The sequence below is a fragment of the Melospiza melodia genome, chromosome 13, assembly GCF_035770615.1.
Source record: "Melospiza melodia melodia isolate bMelMel2 chromosome 13, bMelMel2.pri, whole genome shotgun sequence".
NCBI classification, from domain to species: Eukaryota; Metazoa; Chordata; class Aves; order Passeriformes; family Passerellidae; genus Melospiza; species Melospiza melodia.
This window is the reverse complement of record NC_086206.1, coordinates 20,766,804-20,791,404: the sequence shown is the minus strand read 5'-3', so window position 1 is coordinate 20,791,404 and position 24,601 is coordinate 20,766,804. Positions and strand designations below refer to the sequence as shown.

General features: G+C 50.8%; 1 protein-coding gene across 8 annotated transcripts; it reads left to right on the top strand.

The window, feature by feature from the left end:
* The first annotated feature begins 189 nt into the window (after positions 1-189).
* On the top strand, positions 190-24,601 carry FBXO31 (F-box protein 31). 8 transcript variants are annotated; one of them, XM_063168157.1, is made up of 10 exons: positions 190-568; positions 7,624-7,695; positions 9,483-9,569; positions 13,235-13,311; positions 14,665-14,832; positions 15,447-15,521; positions 16,805-16,914; positions 17,580-17,733; positions 18,281-18,642; positions 19,886-24,601. In XM_063168157.1, the coding sequence occupies exons 1-10, from the start codon at positions 190-192 to the stop codon at positions 20,106-20,108; spliced, it is 1,707 nt and encodes a 568-aa protein (XP_063024227.1). In that variant the 3' UTR covers positions 20,109-24,601. The 8 variants fall into 8 exon arrangements, with proteins under 8 accessions (XP_063024227.1, XP_063024228.1, XP_063024229.1 ...); XM_063168159.1 differs by lacking the exon at positions 190-568 and adding an exon at positions 7,291-7,427; XM_063168160.1 differs by lacking the exon at positions 190-568 and adding an exon at positions 7,302-7,404.

Genomic DNA, 24,601 nt, shown 5'->3' with positions numbered 1-24,601 from the left:
TACCTGCGTGGGGCGTGGCGCGGCTAGATGCGGAGGCGCTGATTGGAGGAGCCGCGCGGTGGGCGCGGCCTAGCCGCGGGGTGGGCGGTGCTGATTGGCGGAGCGCTGCAGTGGGCGGGGCCAGCGGCGGGCACGGGCAGCGGCCGGCACGGTGGCGCGCCCCGGAGCCGCGTCAGAGCGGCGGCGGCCATGGCCGTGTGTGCCCGGCTGTGCGGCGTGGGGCCCGCCCGCGGCTGCCGCCGGCGCGGCGCCGCCAGGGAACAACGCCGCGGCAACGCCGACAGCGAGCCCGACACCGATACGGACCCCGAGGAAGCGGGAGGTGGGGCCGTCACGGAGGACGATGAAGCCGCAGAACGCATTGAGGGCGGGCGGCCGCTGCCGCCTTCTGTCGAGGCCGGCCCGGCCGGGCGGGCCCCGCTGTCCTTGTTGGAGCTGCCCCCGGAGCTCCTGGTGCAGATCTTCGGCTCCCTGCCCGGTACCGACCTGCCCAGCCTGGCCCGGGTCTGCACCACCTTCCGCCGCATCCTCCGCACCGACACGATCTGGCGGCGGCGCTGCCGCGAAGGTACCGCCCGCCCGAGGGGCCGCCCGGGCCGGGGCTGAGCGGGGAGGGGATGGGCTGGGGACCCTGAGGGGCTGGAGGTGCAGGGTAGAAAGCACATTTGGGGTGCGGGCTGTGGGGCCGATGCTCGCAGGGCTCCATGTGTGCGGGGAGGAGACCTGGGCACGGCTCGGGTCCCCTGGGACACCGGCCCTTGGTGGTGGCGCTTGACTTGAGGCAAAGGGCATCGAGCTGGGGGTGTCCCCCGGGGGAGTGGGATGGGAGGTGATGCCTCCATGTAGAATGTCCTTGGGGAATCCCGAGGACTGGGAATGCTCAGCGCCTGCACCGGGGAGGAAAGGGGGGACCCTGGGATTCCTGGAACCACGGGGGAAACACCGGGAGCTGCGTCCGGAGAGGCCGGGGCTGGGTAGGGGCATCTCTGGGGGAGTACAGAGCCTGTGGGGAAATACAGAGCCTTTGGGGAGTACACAGTGTGGAGAGGTTCCAGGTCCAGGTGTGCGTTTTCCAGGAATGCTCCGGTGCCAGGACGCTGTGCTGCAGTAGTGTGAAGGCCTGGGAGGTGTTTATTCCTCTGCGATGCTGCGGTTCTCCCTCCTTACTCCTCATCCTCTTCCTCCCACCGCTGTGCTCTGTGTCCTCTGTTTGTTATTTCAGTCGTGTCCCACCTCCCGAGGTCTGCCTTGCTGTGCTCATCCTCTCTCCAAGCGCTGCCATCCTGCCAGGGGCTCCTGCTGCCAGCACATGAAGTCATGTGTATTTTCCTGTCTGCTTTCTGTTTCTAATAGCAGAGAGGGCACGGGGATGAGAGATTTGGGAATGTCAGTGGCTGCCTGCAGTGGGATCTGCTGGAATGCCTGAAACCTTGCAGGAATGAATTTGTGCCTTATCAGCACTATCCAAGAACCTTTGGACAGCACAAAGGCTGCACCTGGAAAATGTAAACCAAAGCATTATTCCATAGTTCAGCATTGTCCCAATAATTAACCACTGGTTTTAGGAGACAGGCTAATGAAATGGTGTTAATTCTTTGCTTATACTTCTCTAGTGATGTGGAGATTTGTGTGTTTGATGAATGGTTTGCAAAACTTCACTGATTCATTATTTTAATAGGTTGTGATCCTGGCAAAATGTGTATATAGAAATTTATGTCACTTGTAACTCTAGGCTAGGTTGGCTTGTAAAAAGACTTACTGAATTAGGTCTGATGGGGATTTACATTTATTTATCAAATTCATGTCTTTTCTGGGGATTTTCTTTCCAATGGATAAAGCTCAGCTGAAATTTAAGGAAATGAAGGAAACAGTGGAATTTTTATGGCTAAAACTAACCTGGACAGGAGGGAAGGTATCAAGACAACACTTTTGTCTATGGCCCCCTTAGCTAACTGCCAGGTGAGAGGTGTATAAACCAAATTTTGATTCTGTTTGCATGTAATGTCTCCAGTTTCCCAACATATCCATTCCAAGCAGTGTCAGAGAGAGCTTTGGTGGCTGAGGAGGATCCTGTGCCCAAGCTGTGCTGAGCAGATAAGGGGCAGTTCCTGGCCATGGTGAAGCTCATTCTGAACCTTTTAACCAGCTCTGGTTTTCCAGGCAGTTCCTCAGCTGGACTTCTCAGGCTGTTTGTGGTGCTTTGCATTCCCTGCTGAGGTAGGACTGTAACTTTGAGTGGTTGTACACACAAGGATAAAATTGGGCATTATTTTATAGGTAAACATCAGGTGTTGGTACATAAATACACATTTAAAACTTAAAATATTCTGTGCTGTGTTTCTGCACAGCCATACCCTGTGTGATAGTCAAGCGTAAAATGTAAACATAAAATGTGATTTTTTTTGTAATATTTTCCAAAACCAGTTTTAATTCCCATCTGAGCTCAGTGTTTAAGTGTGTGTGTTTGTGTCTGCCTGAGCCTTGTTGTGAGGCTGCATGTCCTAAAAACAGCACCAGAGCACGTGTGCCCTGCTGGTTTGTTCACTCTGATGATCGTGGAGTCACAGAATATCCTGAGCTGGAAGGGATCCACGGGGATCATCCGAGCCCAGCACCGTGTTCCAGGAGTGACTGGGGAGCTTCATCCTGCTGCCAGCTGCATGTGCAAAAGCACTGCTGTTTTTAGGAGTGCAGGGAAGAGCCCTGGAACAATGAGAACAGAGGGGAGCTGCTCTGGGAGAAGCTGTTGCTGCAGTGCTTTGTTGTGGCTGTGCCCCAAGCTGGATGGAGCCCTCAGTCCTTGCAGTGTTGATGTCTTGCTCTGCCCTGGGCCAGCCCAGCTGCAGATCAGTCTGAAAACATGCTGTGATTTATTCCAAGTGTCCAGAGCATTGTCTGCCTGAAGGTGGAGTGGCTTTTGTGCTGCTGGAGCCCTGGGATGCAGCAGGGGGAATTGTGTGACACTGGCAGAGCTGTTGTCCTTTTATCATTGCAACTGTTTGGGGTAAACAATGTCTCTGGATTGCTTCCTTGGCAAGGGGAGGGTTGCAGTCACTTCCATGTTTTCTATAAATAGGAGATTGCTGATCCCTGCAGCAGGAGCAGAATTAAAGTCATGTCACCCTGGCTGGTGGCCTGACCTACCTTGATTAACACCTCATAGTCCATTTTTAATCTTTCATTTCTTTCATCTTTAACCAGAACAGGGCAAGTGCAGCAGAGCACCTGGGAACAGAGCAGCAATGCAGAATAACCAGTTCTAGAGCTTGGAAGAAAAAGCTTTTGTTTGTGAAAACAACCTCCAGCAGCTTTTGGGCCTGCTGGAAAATGTCAGCCAAGGTGCTGAAGTTTGTGACCTTCAGGTTGTGTGGAAAGAAGGGTGGGAAATGTGGTTTGTACACTCAGTGAGGAGACTTTTGGGTGAGGTTCGACTCTTAAAGACTCCAAGGCATCCACGCAGGAGTTTGATGCACAATTCTGCCACAACAGGAACCATTTCTTGCAGAGCTGTCCCCTGGTGAGGGTGGCTTTCATAGGTCACAAGGCTCCAAACTGCCTTGGTGTGATGTGTAAACGTTGTGTGCTGTGTTAGTCTGGCTTTTCTTCATCTCTGATGACTTTCCTGGCTTTTGAACCCCAGCTTGGCAGTGCTTGGCAGTTCCTCACTGCTCAGCACTCTCAGCCACCCCTCAGAGAGTCTCAGACCTGTCTGCAGCTGAAGCTGCCCCTCCTCTGCTTCAGGGTTTCCACAAATTGGGTGCATTTACTGCAGAAATGCAATATTGAAATCTCCTGTTCCCTGATGGTACCCCCAGGCCTTCCCCTGGAGAAATGTTTGGGAGAGGAGTGGATGTGTTTTAATCTGATTGCTCAACCTTTGGAAAGGAGAAACCAATTCCACATTTGTCCAGCTGGTACTTCAGAGCTGCTAACCTGAGAATCCCCCATTTTTGTGATATCTGGAATATTCCACTGAGTTTTTATCCTCTCTATTCTATGTCCAGCCTTGTGAGCATGCATTTATCCAGGGATAATTGGAAGATTTGATTAGCCAGGACACAGTGGAAGTTCAGTAATGGTGAAGGGAATCAAGCTCTGCCAGACATCCTCATTTCCTCTGAATTGTGGATGTGCAGCTTCCAGCAGCTCCCTGGGGCTGCCATGCTGGGAAAGGCAGCAGAGAAGCAGGAATTTGGGCTTTGATGTGAGCACAGAGTTATTCCCAACCTTTTAAACCCCACACTGGTCCTTGCAGGGTGAAGGGGACACAGCTTCTGTTGGGGAGGAGCAGGGAATGTGAGGCCTGGGAGTGCTGGAGCAGGGCAGGGGATAAATGATAAATGCCACTTGCAGAAGTGTTGGTGCAGCTCATAGCAAATGGAGATTGCTTTTCCAGTCCCTAAAATCCCGTGTGTGTGGCCATGGAAACAGCAGCATGTCCCTGTGTTTGGGGAATCAGCACTCCTCATAAACCAGCCACCTTTCCAGCTGGTCACTGGGAACCTGAAAACCAATTTCCATCCTTGCTTTGCCAGCAGGATTAAACAGCCATTTTCCAGGGGTGTGAATTTGGTGTCTATTAACTCCTTAAAATAAAAATACTTTACTCAGTGAGCTCTTGCACTGAGATACGTTTCCTTAAAATAGATTTAATTGCACTGAAGTGGAATTTTCCAGGAAGCTCGAGCCCTTCAGAGCTTTCTTGGAAAGGGATTTCTGTTCTCTGTAAAGAAATCCTTACCAGATTTATTTTTCTCTCATTATCTTGGAGCCCTACTTGCTGTTTATTTATGTTCCTCTTGCCTTCTGGGTTAGAAGGAGATGGCCTTTCTTGCTTATGATATTTGGAGGGGGTTTTTTTTAGGCACTGTGAGCCAAAAAATTGATTTTTTCCCATAAAATGGCCATGCTGGTGTGAGCAGCTGGGTCAGAAGAGCTGCAGTAATGCACTTATGGAGCTCAGCCATCACTGTGGCATTTTCACTCTCTGTAGCTGTTTGCTGACCAAAACAGGATAAGAATTAGTTATAAAATGAGTCTTAAACCACATTAGGATGGGATTTTTTTTTTATAATACTCTTTTGGATATCTAGTGACAAATAATGTGTAGCAATATAAAAATCTTCAATTTTTGTATTATTTAAAGGAGTTTATTTGAATCTTTCCAGGTGAGATTGGAATTACAAGCACTTCAATAACAGTTTGGCTTTCATAAAATTTCACTGCAGGTTGTCATGGAGCTGTGACATCAAATCCCTTCCCAGGTTGTTATTTGGAGGAAACTGCTGCTGGTGGCTCTCCCATGGCACTCACCTGAGGGATTTATGGATTAGGAAGAAGGTTTTGGGGAACTGTGGGAAGAGGGAATGTCACTCTTGGGGATTCCATTTGTGGAGGATCCTCCAGGTGTCTCCTCTGGGATTTGCAGTCCAAATCCCTTCCCTGCCTGCAGTGCCCAGGGCTCCTCTCACCTGTCCTGCTGATGCCTTGGGAAGGCTGAGCTGGAACAGAGGCTGGACAGAGCTACAGAATAAAGCAGGGATTTATTGAAAGGGTCTCCTCAATGGATCCACCTGGGGCAGCACAAGAGCCCAGCCAGAGCTGTGCCCAAGGTGAACCAAAATCATCCCAGAATGAACCCAAGATGAACCAAAATGGCCCCAAAATGAACCCAGGATGAACCAAAATGGCCCCAAAATGAACCCAGGATGACCCAAAATGGTCCCAAAATGAACCCAGGATGACCCAAAATGGCCCCAAAATGCTCGAGCGCTCCCGGGGTCTCTCCCTGGGATCAGTTCTGCTCCATTTGCACCTTGCAGTTCATTGTCCCATTCCAGCTTTAGCCCCTGCAGTCCCACCCTGCTTGTTTTTCTCTCTCCAGCCCACGGTGTTTGTGCTCCTGGGGCTGAGATTTGGATCATTTGTCCTTGGTGCCCAGCTGGAGCAGGAATTGTTTTGTGTCCCTGCTCTGTGCACAGAGCTCAGCATCCCCTGATGTGAGCCCAGACCCACACACTAAAGCAGCACAGAATGTGAAAAATATAAAAACTAAAACCTGAGGCATCCCTGGGGCAGGTGAGTTTTGTTCAGGTGCACAAGAGTCGCCTGATCCCAAGCCCTGCTGTTCTGCCCTTTTCCAAGGACTTTCCAATCAGCTGGGGACATTGCACACTGTTCCTGCCCTCCCTGGATGTGTTTACACCCCCTGGATGTGTTCACCCCTCACTCTCACGTGCAGAGGGCAGCTGGGAGCCAGGAGGGCTGTGCCAGGGTGGCTCTGCATTGCCAGGCTCTCGGTGGCTCTGCAGCACTCAGCTGGCAGAGCCCCAGCCCTGAGTGCTTTGTTTGTGCTGGGCTCTCCTCCCTGCCAGCTCAGCTCTGCTCACTGTGCTCCCCCAGCCCACCTTGGGAGCCCTCAGAGCTCCCTCCAGCAGGGACTCTGCCACTCTGCCACTGCCCTTGGCATCTTTTGGTGAAGGGCAGCGTGTTTATTGTGCCCCTGTCACCCTTGCTGCTTAGCCAGGGTGTGCAGGATGGGTATTCCCTGGAGACAGGCTGTCACTAAACCTCTCTCATCCTTTGCTTGCATTTATAGACAGGAGGGGGCTGAATTTATTCAGGGAAACTCCTGCTTTTCTTATGTTTGGAAGCTGAGTTCTCCTGCAGCAGGTTTCCAGCGTTAGGTGGTGCTTCACGGCCACAGTTGTTGATTCAAGGATGCTCAGCTGAGGATAAATTTGGAATTTAATGGCTTGATGAAGGTCTGCAGAGATACGGTTTGGTGTCAAATATCTGGCAGGTGTTTGTGCTGCTGAGGAAAGCTGCTGTTTGATCTGTGCTGTTGATGTCTTTGATGTCTCTGTGCTCAGATCTGTCAGGGTCACTGCAGCAGGGTGGCATTGTCACTGCTGATTTTTTGGGATCTCCCTCCTCTCAATTCCTCCCTCTGCTCTTCTGAGAATTCCTGGCATAGGGACATTAGTACTTGCTTTTATTTTATTTTTTTGAAGTTTCTTAGAAGTTTGACGTTGACTTCCTGAAAATAAAAGAAGAGAATCTCATTTTCTGCTTCAAAGCTGCTCCCAGATCTCCAAGTCCCTTTGTTTTCAGGGGGTTCTGGAAGCAATCAAAGGCATCTGACTGCACAGCAGCCCTGTCTCAATCTGATCTGCTTTCAGTGTAACCATATTTGTACATGCTGGGGCCTGTTTTATGTCTGTGTTTCATTCTTTTTTGAGCCTGTGACCTTTCCTTCAGGATCCTAATAAGCAGTTTTCCCTGTCGGGTACCTCAGTGAGGGAGGATAATTGCTGCACACAGCGGTGACTTGCTGGGAGCAGGCACACAATCCCAGCTGCAATGGGGATGTCTCCCGCATTTCACACTCCTCCTGGCTGAGATGTGAGCAGCTGGCACTTTGCTGGGTGTGCTTGTGGCAGGCATTGCTTCTGAAATGTCTTTGGATCTGCAGCGGAATCACATCAGGTTTTTAAAGCGAAAATCAGATTTTTGGCGTGCTTTGGAAGCTTCAAGAAAGCACAAATCAGATCTCAGTCGTTGATGTCAAGGCTCCAGACCTTTTTGTGCCAGAGTTGACCCTTTTTTGCTGTGTTGTTGCAGAATATGGGGTGTGTGAGAACCTGAGGAAGCTGGAGATCACAGGAGTGTCCTGCCGAGATGTTTACGCCAAACGTAAGTGAGAAATCCAATCCAAACCTTGCTCAATTCCAGTTCTGAGAGCGCAGAAATGATGAGTATTTATTCAACTTTGGTGGCAGAAGTTGCCCAAACTGACTTGCAGGGGTTTCATTGGGAAGTTGATGTGTTTGGAATTTTATTTAATACCAGGAGTTGAGATTTCTGTGCCTCCCAGTTTTTTGGTGGGAAAAGAGGATGGAGTTTCATTTTTAAATGAAGTTTATTGAGGGGTTTTCATCCTGTTTTGCTGTTTTCAGACCTTGCTAAGGAATTAACAGGTATTTTTTCTAAGCCTGGAGCTCAGTGAAAGGGAATGGCTGTAGGAGAGTGGGAAAGGGTTGAGCATTCCCTGAAGGAGGAGAGTCTGGCAGGAGCTGTCTGTGTGTTTGGGAATGTCTGTGGGTGTGGGACCCTTTAGAACCCTGAAACACCAATGACCCATTGATCTTAAAGCTAGGAAGAAGAAGAGGTAGAAGAGCTTTAATCCCATCTTTAATAGACTGTGCTGAGCATCCACAGGAAAATTATTTCATCACCTGATATCTGTCTTTCCCTATAACACTACACTAGGGATGGAACTGCCTCATTTTCCTGGCTGGGAGGCCTGAGTGATGCTGAGCCAGCACACAGATGTCCCCAAAGGAATCCCATTAACCCTTGAGGCCTCCCTTAATTCCCATTTAATCCCATATCTTGGTATGGTGACAGCCACACAGCACACACCACGTCAGATCTCAGCTCTTCGTTGCCATTTTTAAGTGGCACAACACCTCTTCATGACCTGCAGTCCTTTTTACTACATATCTTCCATGGTTCAGAGATCCTGAAGTGGTATTTAGTGCTTTTTATGCACAAGTTGTGGGTAAAAATGGCTTCACTGGCTCAGGACAGTGGTGACTCTCCAGCCCAGTATCTCCCAGCCATGGCTGTGGGCAGGGAGGCTGAGGAGAGATGAGCCTGTGGGATGTTTTCCTAAACATTCCTACTGTTTCCAGCTTTCCAGAGTGTGAGCAGGTTATTCGTTCAATAACCTGCAATAAATCTGTCTCACACATAAGTTTCCATGAGTAGTTTTCAAATCCATGGCATCCATTAGCAAAGGGTCACACTTGATGTGTGAGAACACCCCTGAGATGGCCTTTCCTGCCCTTCTGTGTAGGATCTGTGTTTGTACCCACCCAGCAATCCCATGCAGGGATGGTAACCCCAAAGTGGGAATGCCTGGCAGCTCTTCCTGCCTTTCATGGTGCCCCAGCTCAGCTCAGATCCTGCACTTTGCCCTGTGCCAGGAGCAGTTTGCTGCTGGTGTCACCCCATTTCTCTACTGTCCCATAAACCTCTTTAATTGCACAGGAGTTAATTTGGGATTATTGCATTTTCCATTCCCTGAGTGTGTTTCTGTGAGAAATGCTGGGGGATAATGGGAACTGAGCTCAGGTGCCTGAAAGCAGAACTGATGCAAGGCCCATGCAGTGACTTCTTGAGGCAGCAGTGCAGAGTTTGGGGAAGGGCTTTGATCCCACTTGGAGTTCCCTGGATGCCATTTGAGGAAGGACTTTGATCCCACTTGGAGTTCCCTGGATGCCATTTGTAAATAATGTCTGTGGGAACCTGGAGCAGCTCTGTGTGAAAAACCCTGAGGCTGAGGGTGACAGAAACAACTGGAAGCAAAGTCAGGAGAGAGCTGGGCTTCCCTGCATGCTTGATGCAGATCCGTGGAGGTGTTTGCTGGTGCCAGTGGAGCAGAGTTTGCTGGCACTCACGCTGCTCTGTCTGTTCAGGTATAAACCCCCGGGTGAAGTCGGGGCGGTTCATGCGAATCCTGCCCGACTACGAGCACATGGAGTACAGAGATGTTTACACCTGCCGTACGTACCCGCTGCTGCTGCTGCCCCCAGCACGCCAGGCTGCTGCATGGACTGTGCCCTGCCCCGGGGCAAAGCACTGGGCTGGCCCTGGGACAGCAGGGACGTGCCACCAGGGGTGGCCGGAGTGTGTCACGGGAGCGCCGAGACCCCGCGGGGTGACAGCGACAGCAGGGCGGGCACTGAGGGCTGCTGGGGTGTCCTGGGGAGCTTCTTGGAGCATCTCTCACTCTGCTCATTGGGAATTGCTCCTTTCTTGGAGGAAAGAGTTCTGATAGCCAGGTGAGGCCTCCCTCTGGGCAGGTTCACTGTCGCCCTGGTTTTTTAAGATTTTCTAAGCTTTCTGATGTGGACGTTCTTGTAGTGAACTTTCTCACACACTTTGTGTAAATAACTCATTGTTTCGCATTCCTTTATGGAGGAAGAGAGAGTTGATGGACTGTTGGTTTGACCAGTGTCATTGGAGAGGTGTCACTGTCACCCTCCAACCGCTGTCACTTTTGTAAAGCTATAAATATTGGAGTCAGAAAATAAACTTCCCTTTTTTCCTTCACCTTGAGAATGGTAGTGAGCTTATATTCTTTCATGTCCCATAGCAACAGTCCACAGTGAAATCCACAGCCCTTTCCAGGGAAAATGCTGAGTGTTCCCACAGTAATTCCCCCCCTGCACACTCAATCCTTTCAAGCACCATCTCTGTCTCTAGGAAACGTTCTGCTAATGTTTTAAACATTGTGATTTGCCTTCCTCACTTTGGATAACCTTTTTTCCCCTCCTCAAGTTGTGTTGAGGGAGGAATAGTTAAACCCTTGGACGTTAGTGTTCAGCAGGAATTGAGGGGGAAGGACTGATTAGTTTACATCAATTAAGGAAGCCAGGACTATTTGGTGTTTATTTAGAGGGGGTGTTGAGCTGTCTCTGATGCTCCTTTGGGTCTGCAGAGTTTGGCAGACTGCAGTTCCTAACCCACTGCTGCTTGGGAATGGAGTTTTTCACGCACATTAATCAGTGGATGCTGCAGAATTCCCTGTGCTGAGGGGAGCAACTGAGCAGGGACCATGCAGGGGAGGTGGTGCCTTTAATGTGAGTCAGGATGGACCAGCAGCCGGGCTACAGCAGGAATTGGGACAAAGTTTGGGGTTTGGCAACCTGGGATGCCTGTTCTGGAGCTGGATGGGATGGAGAAGCAAATCCAAGCTGCAGGATGGATTCCTTTGGAGACTGGATGTTTGCTCCAAACTTAAAAATGGCATTTAGTGCTGTTCCCTCAGTTGTTATTTCTTTAGCTGCAGCCCCAAATTTCTGATGTGCCCCTTTTCTCTTGGAGAGAAGCTTGGATGGTTGGAATTGGTGATTTTAGAGGTCTTTTCCAGCCTGAATGATTCAGTGGTTCTGAGCCCATGTGGTTTAAGATGCAATGGCCCATTTCCCCTTTTTCCCCTCCTGTGCTGTCAGGATTTTCCATGCAACTCTTCCCTAGTTCCTGTTCATGCAGGGTCAGCCAGGTGAGCTCAGATCACTTTCCCCAGGGGTTTAAGCTCCCCTGGATTACTCTGAGCTCTTCCCACGAGCAGGTCAGGTGTCACCAACCAGGGCACTGCTTTCATTGCTCCAGCTCATTTGGCTTCTTGAGACCTTCCTGCATCCAGGAATCTGGGGGAATTGCAGTGGATTAGATCTTTCCTGGTCAGGACGTGCCCCAGGGAGCCTTTTGTCCGTGGGAGCTTGGCATTCCCTGCTGGATTCAAGCCCCCTTCCCATCTGGAGGGTGTGCAGAGCTGTTTGTGGAACGTGGGGAATATCCAGCCTGGGTTTAGGCTGTCCTGGAGCATCCAGTGGATGTGGTTTTGCTCCTTTTGGCAGGAGGCTTCTCCAGGGCTGAGCACAGGCAGTGGAAAAGCTTGGAGAAAAACCCAAGTGCTGTTTTCTTTCGAGGAGCAGGAGGGGAAATAGATGCCAGATCCATCCTGTGTCCTACCAGGAGCAGCCAGAGCTGGAATTCATCAGGTTTTCCCTGCAGTTAATATTAGCTGCTGTTTTGCTGGAGCTCAGAGACAGCCCAGGCCTGAAAACTGAGCTGTGTTTTGAGACTTGTTTGGGCCTTTGGCCAAGCACCAGCATTTCCCCAGTAAGTTCTGGAAGTGAATGGCATTTATTTTGGCCTCCTGTGTTCAGGACTCAGCTCTGTTTCCTGAAATTGCTGCTAACAGGAGCTGGGCTAGGAGAGACATCCCCATCCCCCTGGGACAGCTTCGTTTTCTGTCCTAAAAAATAATAATACATTAAAAATGGCTGGGTTTTATCAGCTCTGTGGCAGGCAGCGTAGAAGGCAGAGTGTGGTGGGTGGAGCAGCTCATGCCATTAATTATCCTGTAATTGCTGAGCTGGGAATGGGGTTTGCCTGCTTGCCTTAGAGTTGTTTGTGCTGCCCTTGGCTCCCTGGGTGAAACCAGGCCAGTCTGAAATTGTTTACTGCCCAGGAAAAGGCTCCTCCAGGCCAGCTGGCACCAGCTCTGGACGTCCCTCCCTGCCATCCTGAACTCCTGTGCAAGTTCTTGCTTTTGGTGGAATAAAACCACTCCTGTAGTTGTTGCTGTCTGAAGTAATTAATGCACCAAAGCTGCTGCAGCAGCTGCACTGAAACACAATTCTTGTTTTAAATTAATGCAAACCCAACCCTGTTATTCAAGCCAGTCCTGGAGGTTACAGTGAGTTACTGTGGCCCTCTGAGTTGGCCATGGACATTGAAAAATCAGTGAAATTTTTCCTACCATGGAAGAAGGAATTTCTTCATGGAAGCAGTGTGCGTGCTGCTGTTCCTGCCCAGAATGCCAGAGTGTGTAATCCCTTCTTTTGAGGATTGCTGGTTGTGTGAGGAAACCAGAAGGACAAAAGGGAATTAGATGGACAGAGGAATGGCTGTGTAAGGACTGGAGGTGGATCCCATCTCTAAGCTTTCCTCACCACAGGAGGTTTAAGATCATTCTGTAAAAGCCCTTATTTCCTGCTTGCTGAAAATATTCCTCTATTTAGGTGGGATTGGAGGGACTTGAGATGAGAAACAGGGAAGCCTCAACTGCTAGAGTAGATTTTGAGTGGGTTTTGGAAGCAGCTTTTGGCCACTGCTGAGGTGTAGCTGCTTCTGTAGAATTTTTAAGGCTGTGACTGATGTGGCCACACCACCAGATTCCCAAGCTGGAGTGATCCAAGTGCTTTGCCCTTGCTCCCAGTGGCTGTTTCTGAGGATGCTTAACTCTGGAGCCAAGTTTGTCTACACAAGGCAGTGAAATGCTTTCAAAATCCTCCAATTTCCCTGTTCCTTCCTGCCTTCCCGCCCTTCCCTGTTTTCTGTTGCTTTGCAGTGTGGAGCATTGAGTGCATTTTTGGTAACTGGAGGTTGCAGATGCTTTTATTTGTTTTCAGCTCTGGTTATTACATTGTGTGATTTGCATTAATGGGCCTGTGTTGCAAAAGTTTGTTGGGAATTCCTGAGGTAGGTGAATTCCACAGGGCCGGGAATAAAGAACACAAATTGTGTGAGCTTGGGGGAGGGCTCAGCTTGTCCACAATCACTTTTCCTGAGTGAATGCCGCCTGGCAGCAGGGATTTCATTCCCCACATCCCAGATTCTGGGCTGGAAGTGCTGACGAGTGTCTCCCTTTCCCCAGTGCTGCACCGCTACCGGCACATCCTGGGACTGTGGCAGCCGGACATCGGGCCCTACGGGGGACTGCTCAACGTGGTGGTGAGTCAGGGCCTCACCCTGGGCCTTTTGGGGCTGGGAGCTGCTTTTTCACACTTTCCACGCCTGCCAACGATTCCCAGACAACCAAGAGGTCTGAACAGTCAGCCTTGAGTGGGTGATTTGGACACAGAGGGTGCTCTGTGGTTCTTTGCTGGTTTCTCTCAGGTTAGGCATCAGGAGGAATTGGTTCACAGGAAAGGTTGTTAAATACAGGAGGGGGCTGCTCAGGGGAGGAATCCTCATCCCTGGAGTGGATGTAGCACTCATTGCTGTGGGTGGGGATTGCTCACAGGCTGAACTCAATGGTCCTGGAGCTCTTTTCCGGCCTGAATGGTTCTGCTATTCTCATCATCACCAGACAATTCTTTTATATTTCAGCTCCACACCAAACAGCCCCAGGAGCAGGTGGAAAACATGATCAGGCTTGATTTTGAGTTTGACACTGATATTCCAGTGGCTGGCACAGAAATCTGTTCATTTACTACATTTTCTCTGCCTGCAGCTGAACCTTTTGCAAAGGGCTTTGCAGTTGTGTGGTTGGCAAATCTTTACCCCAGCCCTGAGACTCATGCATCAGGTGTGGAGTGACACTGGTGCAAGATGTGTGGAGCCTGGCAGCTCTGGTGATGCTGAGAGCAGTTAATGAACAACATTTGACTCTGGGCTGTGAGAGCTGAGGCAGGAGTTTGCCTGGAGCTCTCATTCTCTGCACCAGGGTTCACCAAACTGCCAGCCTGAAGTGAACAAATCACGAGGCCTTTGGGTTTTGCAAGATTCTGGGGCATGAACTGGTGTAAGAGGGCATCCAACTGCATCAATACTTCCCCTGTGACCTTGTAAAGACTTTGTCTGAGGTCTCTCTGTTTGGAGAATATCCTGCCTGTGTAAGAGAAATTCCTCTATCCTGAGGGAAAGGATTGTTAGGTGTGCAGGAAGGGGCTGCCACTTGTGCCCCTCAGTAGAGGAGAGCTGCTTCCTGTGTTCTCTGAGTAATAAAACTAAATAATTCCTCATCTAAAAAGCAGGGATAATCATGGGAAGTAGAATATCTGCCAGCAGGAGCTCTCAACCAATTAGAGCTTGACTTGCTGTGTGGTCTTTCCCTCTGGATGCTGCACTCCAGGCAAGTCATTTGCAGCAATAAAGGCCTGAGCTTTTTCCAGTGGTGCAGGAAGCCTTGTAAAGAAACCCTCCTCAGCCTGGGGGTGCATATGGTCTGGGTTAGTGGCTGGAAAGCTGTGTGGGAATGCAGCAAACTGTTCTGCAGCTCCTGGGCCGCGAGAGGCCTCAGAGAGACTCCTAAGGAATCGTGCCAAGCTGATCCCCTGGGCTCTGTGTGCTGTCCCTGTGCAGGTGGATGGTTTGTTCATCATTGGCTGGATGTACCTGCCCCCTCATGACCCTCACGTGGATGATCCCATGAGATTCAAGCCCCTCTTCAGGATCCACCTGATGGAGAGGAAATGTGCCACGGTGGAGTGCATGTATGGCCACAAGGGACCTCATAATGGCCACATCCAGGTGAGCTGCTCTGCCTCCCTTGTGTGCACTTTGGCTCTGGAAATGGATCCATCAGGAAGCTGGGGGAATTTTATTTCAGAGAGATGGCTTTCACCACCCTGCTGTGTGTGTGGGCAGCAGCTTTACTCTCATTATGTGTCTGACAAGTTGTGTGGGCTGTTCCCTGCCCTGAATCTGTTCCCTGGCTGTTGTGCTGATTTCTGTTGGGCTGGGAGCACCAGGATGTGTAAGCTGGCCTTGGGCAGCTGCTGAGTGTGCCCAGGCAGACACAGACCTGTTCTGCAGCGCTCTCCATGGTGACACCTTGAGAAGGGGATGCAGCATCCATTGGATGCCTTGAAAAGCTTCCTGACAGATTTTCTTTGAAGGAGGAAGCTGAAATAGGGAAGCAGCTTAAAACTGTTATTTTCATTTGAGTGCATTGAGGTTTTATTGCTTTTATTTCTCTGTTCTGTAGCTGCTGCACTGGGTGGCAGTGAATTATTTCTCTGTTGTAGTAAATCCAGTAATGTTTGTTTTGTAAAGCATTTACTGGGAGCAGTCTTAGCTACATCATCCCAAGCATCTCTAGACAGGTGTGTAACCTGTTCAATTCTCCTCCCTGGTCACTGCAGATCGTAAAGAAGGACGAGTTCTCCACCAAGTGCAACCAGACGGATCACCACAGGATGTCAGGGGGCAGGCAGGAGGTGAGTGCTCTGCCAGGGCTCTCACTGAGCCCCTTTGTGTGTCCCCCTCAGCTGCTGCCCTTCTCATTTCTGTGTGACTGGGCATGGATGAACCCCCAGGCTGGGAGCTTTTGGCTCATTCCGTGTTTCAGGCAGTTCTGTGTCAAGGTGCTCTTTGAGCCCCAGCAGCTTCCTCCTGTTTTGGTAGCAGAGCTGGCCAGGGAGGGTCAGCAGCACTCCAGGCTCTGATCTCAGTGCCATTGCTGTCTGTTTAATTAAGATCTTTCAAACACAGTGAGCACCAGCTGCACTTGGATACCTGCTGCACAGTGAGGCACCTCCCCACTGCTTGCCTTGCTCGAGGGATTAAAAGCCTCATTTGGTTGTTTCTCCTGTGTGTGTCAGCTCTGCCCAGCAAGGCAGATTCCTGACTGAAAGAGCTGTGTTTAAATGCAGGTAGAAATGGCAGGATGAATACCTGTGCCAGGTACTGCTGTTTGCTTCCAGCTGGTTCCACGTGACAAATCTGATATTTCAGCTGCTTTCTGAGGAGTGCTGGAAAATGTCTGTCTGCTAATGGGAAACAGCTGGGTGAAAGGTTTAGTTAAGTGTTTTCTGGTGCTGGAGCAGATGAGAAATGCTTTAATACTTTCAAAGCTCCACGTTAAGTGTGCGTGGCTTTATGGAAATTGGAGGATCTGGCTTGGGAAGATAAAGGAGGCAGGTTTGGGATATCACTTGGCAGGCTGCTATCTCAGTGTAAGCTGTTATCACACCAACTCATGGCAGGGTATTAACTTGTCAGAGCTGCAGTAGGGGTACTTCAGGAGATGCTTTCAAAGCACCCTTTGGATTTAGATGCATCAGTATTAAATCAGCAGGATTTAACCTCCTAAACCTTCAGTGCTTTTCAAAAGCTTTTTTCTTTTATGTTGAGCATGTCAGGACAGGGCACAGGAGTCAGCTTGTGGGCACACAAATGAGTTACTGTGAGAGGAAGAGTAGATGAGCCACTTTGCAGTGACAGCCCATGCTCATGCCTTTATTCTGAGGAGGTTTATGCTTCTACCTGGGATTTATTTGAAGGAGAGCCTGTTTATTGTGTGATCACCATAATCACTCTTTGTTCAGCATATTTCCAAACTTGTTCCCAAATCCAGCCACGTTTCCATGTCCTTGGCAGAGGAGGTGCCCTGTCTGTGGCTCTGCCAGTGAAATGTGTGTCACAGAGTCACACCCTGAAGCCACCCTGGGGCACATCACTGAAGTGGCCTCATCCTCCCCCTTTTCTCCTGGTGCTGCAGGAATTCCGGACGTGGCTGAGGGAGGAGTGGGGTCGGACGCTGGAAGACATTTTCCATGAACACATGCAGGAGCTCATCCTGATGAAGTTCATCTACACCAGCCAATATGAGTAAGGGCTGCTGCAACTTCACACTCTGCACACTCTGCAGCATTTTTCCCTGAGATGAGGTTTTCCATGGGCTTTCACAGCCAGAGGAATGTTGTGTCTCTGCATTGCTTCCCAGCTGTACAGGGAGATGAGGTGGAATGACAGCAGTAGGAATAGGATTCCAAGTTCTTCACAATAACTATGCACAGTAAGGTGCTTTTGAGTCATTTAACTCTGTTTAGTTTGAAGACAGAGCAAATGCCCGTGATCCCAAGGAGTGTCTGGCTATTATCCATATTAGTCAGTGTGCTCTGTAGTGCAGGAATTAGAGAGTCCCTGAGAAACTGAGGATTTTAACCAGCTCTCCATGCTTCTATTAGCAGGCACCTCACTGTAGCAGATGTTTAAATATGCTTCACTCTCAGGTTCTCTGGGAATCTCAAGGGCTGAGGAAGTTTCCTTGCTGCAGGAATCTCCTGCTATGGTCACAAGGATGATGGGGAGAGCAGCACAGGGAGGGAGGGGGGAAATGCTTGCAGAGCTCTAAAGCAAATCCTGAGCTTGCTGCAAACACAGATCCTGCCTGTCTTGACAACATCCCCAAGCTGCTGGAGGAGCAGAATGCAAGCACAGTGCTGCTGGGAAGGGTTTTTTCTTGATTTTTGTGATGTTTTTCTCTTGCACAGCAACTGCCTGACGTACCGGCGCATCTACCTCCCCCCCAGCAGCCCCCAGGACCTCATCCAGCCAGGCCTCTTCAAAGGCACCTACGGGAGCCACGGGCTGGAGATTGTCATGCTCAGCTTCCATGGCAAGAAAGCCAAGGGCACCAAGATCACTGTGAGTGCATTTTCCTGTCTCTCAGGTGCTTTGTGCAGGTGTTCTCAGTGGGTGTGCAGGAGAGCTTTCTGTCTGGGAGCTGTTCCCCGTGGGGATTGGTGGCACTGGGTGAATCTCAGCACACACACAGTGACCAGGACCTGCTTTGCAAAGTGTTCCTGGCTCCCCCTTCCTTTCCTCTCCCTTCCAGCTGCTTGCTGTGAGCAGCTGGTAGCAGGTCACTGGAGATCCCTTGTGTGTGTGTGAGGAGCAGGTACCAGATGTTGGCAGCTCTGCACTGAAGTCAGGCAGGGGAGCTCCTTTCCTCCCTGCAGGGAGCATTCTGCAGCTGCAGCTCTGACTTTCTTTCACCCTTGCAAGTACAGCTTTTGATTTAAAATTCTGCTTCTGGGAAGGGTAAAGGCGAAAAAGGTCCAAGCAGTGTTGTTTTCTTTTTTTTTTTTTATTGCCAGTTGGTGATTGTAGAACAGGGTGAACTACTAACAAGCTCAGGTGATGGCTCTGTAGCACTGGTGTGTGCAGCTGTGCTGTTCCCTCCTGTCCCTAGGGAGATCCCAACATCCCAGCTGGACAGCAGACTGTGGAGATAGACCTGGCACACCCTCTGCAGCTGCCTGACGTCGAGACCCTGCGTGACTTCAGCGAGCTGTCCCGCATGGTGCTCGAGGTGCAGGAGCAGGTCCGGCGCGAGGAGCAGGAGCGGGAGCAGCGGCAGGAGGAGCAGGAGCATTCCCAGCAGGCTGCCTCCCAGCCTGCCAGCCCCCTGGGAGGAGAGGGTGCTGAGGGGGAAGAGACTGCAGCTGGGGCTGAGGGGACGACCCAGGACAAGGCCCCGGCTTCCCAGCCCTTCGTGCTGCCCACGGGAGTGATCTCGAGGAATGAGGATTATCCCCGCACCTGCCGCGTCTGGTAACTGCTGCTTTTATGGCTGATTCATTTTTGAAAGGGAGGGGAAATCTTTGAGATGTGTCCTGTATTTGTGTGCCCTTTACCTGCCTGTGGGTCTCCCAGCCCCTTGGGCTCAGATTTCACAGAATCCCAGAATGGTTTGAGTTGAAAGGGACCTAAAATCCCATTTTTTTTCCAGTCCTGCCAGGGGCAGAGACACCTTCCACTAGACCAGGTTTCTCCAAGCCCTGTCCAGCCTGACCTTGAACATTTCCAGGTCAGGCTGGACCTGGAACATTTCCAACCACAATCTCTGGTTCCTGCCTCTGCTGCCCAGTTTCCCAGGCTTTGGTTTGTTCCCTCTCTCACCATGCTGTCATCTGCCATCCCACTTCCTTGCTAGATTTACTTCAGAAGCTGGCACCTCTCCTCAATTCCACACGCCCCCATTTTTTTTTTGGTGTGTTTTATGTCCCAGAACTGCTCAGCTCATATATTTAGAACTGTTGAAGCTGCTTCCCATTCCCATGTGTGTCATTGATGTTCCTTGCCTGTGGGAACACAGTGCTCTCTCCCACCTTTCCCTGGCCTCTGGTGCCTTGGGGCAGCCCTGGCAGGTGCTGAGCACCCCAAGCAGGAGGTGCAGGCATGCAGAGAGCTGTGCTGAATGGGAGCTGGAGTTGGTGAAGCAGCACACTAAATGAAGTGTGGAAAAAGAGCCCAAAAGCTGAGGCTTAGACAGGTGACCTTCAGCCAAACATCTGTGCTCGTGGAAAAACCTACCCAGAGCTGGTTAATCCCAGAAGGCTCCTGCTGTCACAGCTCAGTTGTGTTTGGATAAAGCCCTGCTCCACCTGCTGCTTGCTCAGAGCTTTGCCTGACCTTTATTCCTCCTCAGGTCCTGGTAGATTTTTGTGCTTTTTAGATTTTTTCTCTCCCTTGAATTGTGCGTGTCTGTTTGCGCTCTCAACGTGCCTGGGAGGATTGAACCTGTGCTGATCCTTGAGTTGCACAAGTTAATCTCAGATGGGTTTGGGGGCTGAACTACTGAAAAACCCAGCTTTGGTGTGCAGGTGCTAATTAGGATAACCCAAAGCAGGAACTTGAAAATAACAACGGGGAGTTCCTTGTCTCAATAGAAAAACCGAGTGTAAACCTCGCTCTTCTGTCAGAGTGCCTTCACCAGAGTTTTGTGCTGATTTGTAACTAAACACTGGGTGGTGCTGGCTGTTCTCACACCTGTTTTGTCCTCATCCCCTGGCAGTTTTTATGGCACAGGCCTCATTGCTGGCCACGGCTTCACCAGCCCCGAGAGGACGCCGGGGGTGTTCGTGCTGTTCGACGACGATCGCTTCGGCTTCATCTGGCTGGAGCTGAAATCCTTCAGCCTCTACAGCCGCATCAAGGTCTCCTTCCAGAACGCCCAGGCACCCTCCCAGGAGGCCTTTGATGAGATGCTCAAGAACATTCAGTTCCTGGCTACTTGATGGGTGTTTGTGGTGCAGGACAGGGCCCGGGGTGGCCAAGGCTGCTGCGCTCCCCAGCCGGGCTGGCCGGGGATCCTCGCTCTCGGTACCTCTGGATAGAAGCATGCACTTTGAATAAAGCCTTTGTACCCCAAATGTACACACATCCCTCTGCAGCCCTCCCTGACTGCCCTTTCCTCTGTGCCACTCCACGCTGCTTCCCAGCAGTCCTTGTTTCCCAGGCTGTGCTTTGGAGAGCTGAAGGATCCTGCAGAGGAGGGAACACACCTTCCTTAGTGCAAAACAGGAATGTATTGGGACAAACCCAACTTCTGGTCAGAGCTGGACAGAGGAACAGGCAGTGACAAAGCACATCCTCCTCTCCAGAGCCTTTCTGTGGGTGCAGCATTGCCAGGAGAGGTTGGTGTGATAACTTCATCCTTGCTCATTGCAGTGTGTGGTTTCCTCTGGAGAATCCCCTCAGCCAGGGCAGGATCCCCACTGCAGATGAGTGTGTGCAGCATTGGCCTGGCTTCTGGAGCTTGATGGATGTGCTGTCCCTGGAGCTCCAGGTCTGGCTGAGACCAGAGATGATTTTTTCTCCTTTCAGGAGCTGGGTGTGGGACTGGAGATGGGTGTAAACAGCAAAAGCTCTGATGTGTTACACTGGTTTGTACCTGAAAGGTTTTCTCTTGTAGAGTGGATCTGAAAAGGCACAGGAAGGAGCCAAAAGAAACCCAGGTGTGAGCTGAGCCCAGCAGGCTCCAGCTGGGCAGCAGAAGGTGCCACAGGTCCTGTGTGACCCCAGGGCTGCCATTCCTGCTCAGGTTTGCCCTTCAGAGTGCAGAGTGACAAGGGGTTGTCCTTGTACTGTGTGGCTTGTGGCTGCTGGAGTGGTGGGTGCTGTGCCCCACTCACAGAGCCCTTTTCCCCTTTCTTTTGCACTGTTTGATCCCAGATGGTTTTGTGGCAGATGTGAGCTCCGGTGGGAATTGTGTGCTGCAGGAGGGGAGCAGGTTCCCTTTGGCTGTGCAGGAAAACCCTGGCCAGTGAGTGGTGCTCACAGCCATCTGCAGGCTGTGAGTGGTGCTGGGAACCATCAGCACTGACCGAGCCCTTTGCTGCAGCTGCCCTCTGGCTGTGATGACAAACTCCAGGTCCCTTCTCTTCTCCCCACATCAGTGTCTAACAAACCCCTGCTGTTACAGCTCTGCAGTTTTAGGTCTGTGAATGTGTCTGGACCTGCTCTGGGAGGTTTCAGGCCCCTTCTGTGGAGAAGCTTCAGTCCCTGCCTGGTTCCAGTGCCTGTGAGCAGCTTTTGTTCTCACTCTCACAAGGGCTTTTTGCTTTTTCTGGCTCTCGTGTGTTCCCTCAGCTGTGTGAGAAGCCAGGCTCCAGCAGCAGCTCATGTCAGTCACAGGATTCATTCCTGTCTCTCTGGACAGAGTTCTCCAAACCTCTGGGAATTTGAAGGTGATTTAGGGCACTTTTTGCTTTGTTTCCTGCAGCTTTGTGAGGAGTGCCTCAGTGTTGGGGTGAGGAGCAGTTTCAGGCTGGAGAATGAGCTGGGAAAGGCAGGGTGGTTGTGAGATTTCCTGCAGAAGGAGGAACCAGCTGGGATCTCAGAGGGCTGGGAGGGAGGAAGGGGCTGCTCTGTGTGCCTTGGGTGGGCAGAGAGGGGCTGGAGCTGCAATTGGCACCCCAGCCTTGTGCTGCTCCTGCCTGGGCTGCACAGAGGTTTCCAGTTTGGTGCAGGTTTCTGGGACAGCTGGAGGTGTTCAGTGCTGGGTTAATGGTTGGACTCAATCTCAGAGGTCTTTTCCAACCTAAATGATTCTGTGATTAGGACTTTATTAGGTGTCTCAGTGGTCTGTTTATATTGGAATTTGCTGTTGGGCTGCTGCAGTTCTGCCTTGTGTCTGACAGCCCAAAGGGATGGGAGATGTCCCCTTGGGCAGCTGTTCCCATTGCCTGTCCCTAAAGCCAGCTCTTCTTCAGCTGCATCTGTAGCTCTGATTGCAGTTTCCTCCCCACTTAATATCCCCACCAAAAAAATCCTAAAGTTTTACACAACTGACTTGATAATTTTTGCTTTCAGCTTTTAAATTACAATTAATTTTTTTTAAATGGAGGTTAAAATCCAGATTGCATTGATTGCCCTGCAGGTACCTGAGGCTTGAGTCACTCTCCCAGGTACTGACCTGTGTGTAGCCTCTGTCCTGTGTCACCTGGCCAAGGTGTCCCCTGTTTGTTGTTGGCACAGGTTGTGCATCTGCTCTGCTCCAGGCTGCCTGTCCCTTCTGAGCCTTTCCAGTGGCAGTGCCAGGGGTCTCCTGATGGCCAAACCTGCCAGGAGAGAAGGGCTTTGGTGGGGGCTGATGCCCTGTGGGAATTTTCCCAGCTCTGCCTTGCCCCTGTAGTGGCATCTCTTTATTTATAACTCACCTGGCTGGCCTCAAAATGTCAGGATAATTCCTGATTAAAGGGAAAACTGCAGCTACCCCCTGGCTCCATTCTGTCTGGAGCAAAGGAAATAGCAAATTTTGTATTAATATTCCTCTGATGCCTTTTCTCACCTTCTGCTGCTCCAAGCCTGGCAGGCTTTTGTGGCATTTCAGAAGAAAACTCCCTCTGCTTTGGCTGAGGGTGAGGAGAGCTGAGGGGAGCAGCCAGTGCAGATGGGTTTGGGGATGCTGGGATGCTCCTGTGCCTGTTCCTTTGTGCATGGCTCTGTCAGTGCTTCCAGAGCAAAGCAGGATAACATGGAATTAAAATCCGGAACCTTGGGGAAAGGGGAGGCAGATTCAGGATCTGCAGTTTGGGGATGCTCCTGCTTTCCCTGTGCTGCCAGGCCAGGCTTTGCTGTGCTGGGTACAGGCTGTACCAGCCCTGATTGCCCTCTGCTTCCCCAAGCCCCTCTTTTGCAGCCCTTGGGATCCCTGTGAGAGCTGTTGACAGGATGATGTGTGCTGGGGCCCTGCAGATGGTGAGGAGTCTCTGCTGCCGCCGCCTCCCCGTCCCGGTGGCTCTGCAGGAAATCTTGGGGACAATTGGCTGGATTCCTTCAGCCCAGATGGGTGGGAAGTGCTGGCAAAGATGGAAAACAACTTGTCAGGGGTGGGAATGCTCTTGGCAGGAGCCTTTTGGATTGAACAAAGCCTTTGCAGGGAGGTTGCAGAGCCCCAGTGGCCACTGCAAGACCTGGGGCTGAATTCTGGCCTGGGGACAGCTTGGGGACAAATGTCTGGTTCATGTGGGATGGGTTCTGCTCCATCCTGCTCCCTGTGCTGTCAGAACACATGGATTTGGCCAGCTGGAAAACAGGAACATCCAAGCCTCACTTTGTTTGCCTGGTTTGAGAGCTGTGAAAGTGCTGTGCTGAGGCTGGGGGGCACTCACTGCCCTCCACGGGGGTTTGTCAGGCTGGATTTCACTGAGGAGGAGGAAAAGGGATGGAATTGTTTGTGAATTTGGGTGTCAGCTCCGTGGGGGAGCTGCTACAGCTGCCCTGGGATGGGACAGCAGCAGTGGGAGGGCAGCTCCTTAGGAAATGTGTGCTGGGGAAAAAGGGAATTAATTGTGTGCAAACGTGCCTGGAGGTGCCAGCTCCCAGGAAAGGCCCAGACCGCAGCTGGCTCCTGTTCACTTCTCAACAAGGATGACTTCTTCTTGCTTTTTGTTCATTTAAACCTAGTGGAACTCGATGGGAGTGTTGGGTGTTGTGTGGAAATGGGTTGTCTAGGCTCAACTTGCTAGTTTAGGGAATGGTAATGTGTTAACTCTGTCTTGTAGCTGGCTGCTGATGTGGCCACTGATGCTCTGTGCTGTTCAGCCTCCAAAGGCTCCCGCTGCCCTTCCAGTGGGACAGGGAATTCATGATTTGGGATGTGCAGTGGAGGAGGGAGGTACCAAACTGGGAGTGCCACTGACCTTTGGGTGCTTTGTGTGCTGAACTAAAACGTGTGGTTCTGGTTTTTGTTGGGATTGCAATCCCTGGAACTTCTGAGGCAAAGAGCACTTGGCTCTGACTGTGTTCATTAGCTTAATTAAAGCAATCTGCACTTTTGTTTTGTCATTGATTACTCCCCCTTCCCATGTGGATTTTGCACTCACCACTTTAACATGACACTGATGGATTAATCTGGGCATTTCCTGTAGGTTTTGAGTGTGGATAAGTCTCTATAAAAGTATTAAAAATGAAAGTGAAACATAAATCCCTGCTTTGTACAGAGGGCAGTGGGGGGAAACCATTGGACGTGCACCACCACAAATATCCATGTGGAACATGAGAAATTGCATTTTAACCACCTCACCTGTCCAAAGGCTGGGGTTTTGCCTGTTCTTTTCTTGGTGGCTTTGAGAGGAATGGGATGTATGAAATGAACACCTGGCCTGCCTCACTGCAGGTTCTGGAAAGCTGAGCAAGCCCTGTGTGTTACTTTTACACCTGATCATTGTTACCCAAGGAGCCTTTTCCAGTTTCAAATAATAAAAAGCAAAGTTTTGTGAACTTA

Bases quoted from the DNA above. Each gene is read 5' to 3' on its own strand.
- FBXO31 (XM_063168157.1), top strand. From the start codon at position 190: ATGGCCGTGTGTGCCCGGCTGTGCGGCGTGGGGCCCGCCCGCGGCTGC. The intron at 14,833-15,446 runs GTGAGCTGCTCT...TGGTCACTGCAG, and splicing joins CTCATAATGGCCACATCCAG to ATCGTAAAGAAGGACGAGTT. The intron at 17,734-18,280 runs GTGAGTGCATTT...TCCTGTCCCTAG, and splicing joins CCAAGGGCACCAAGATCACT to GGAGATCCCAACATCCCAGC.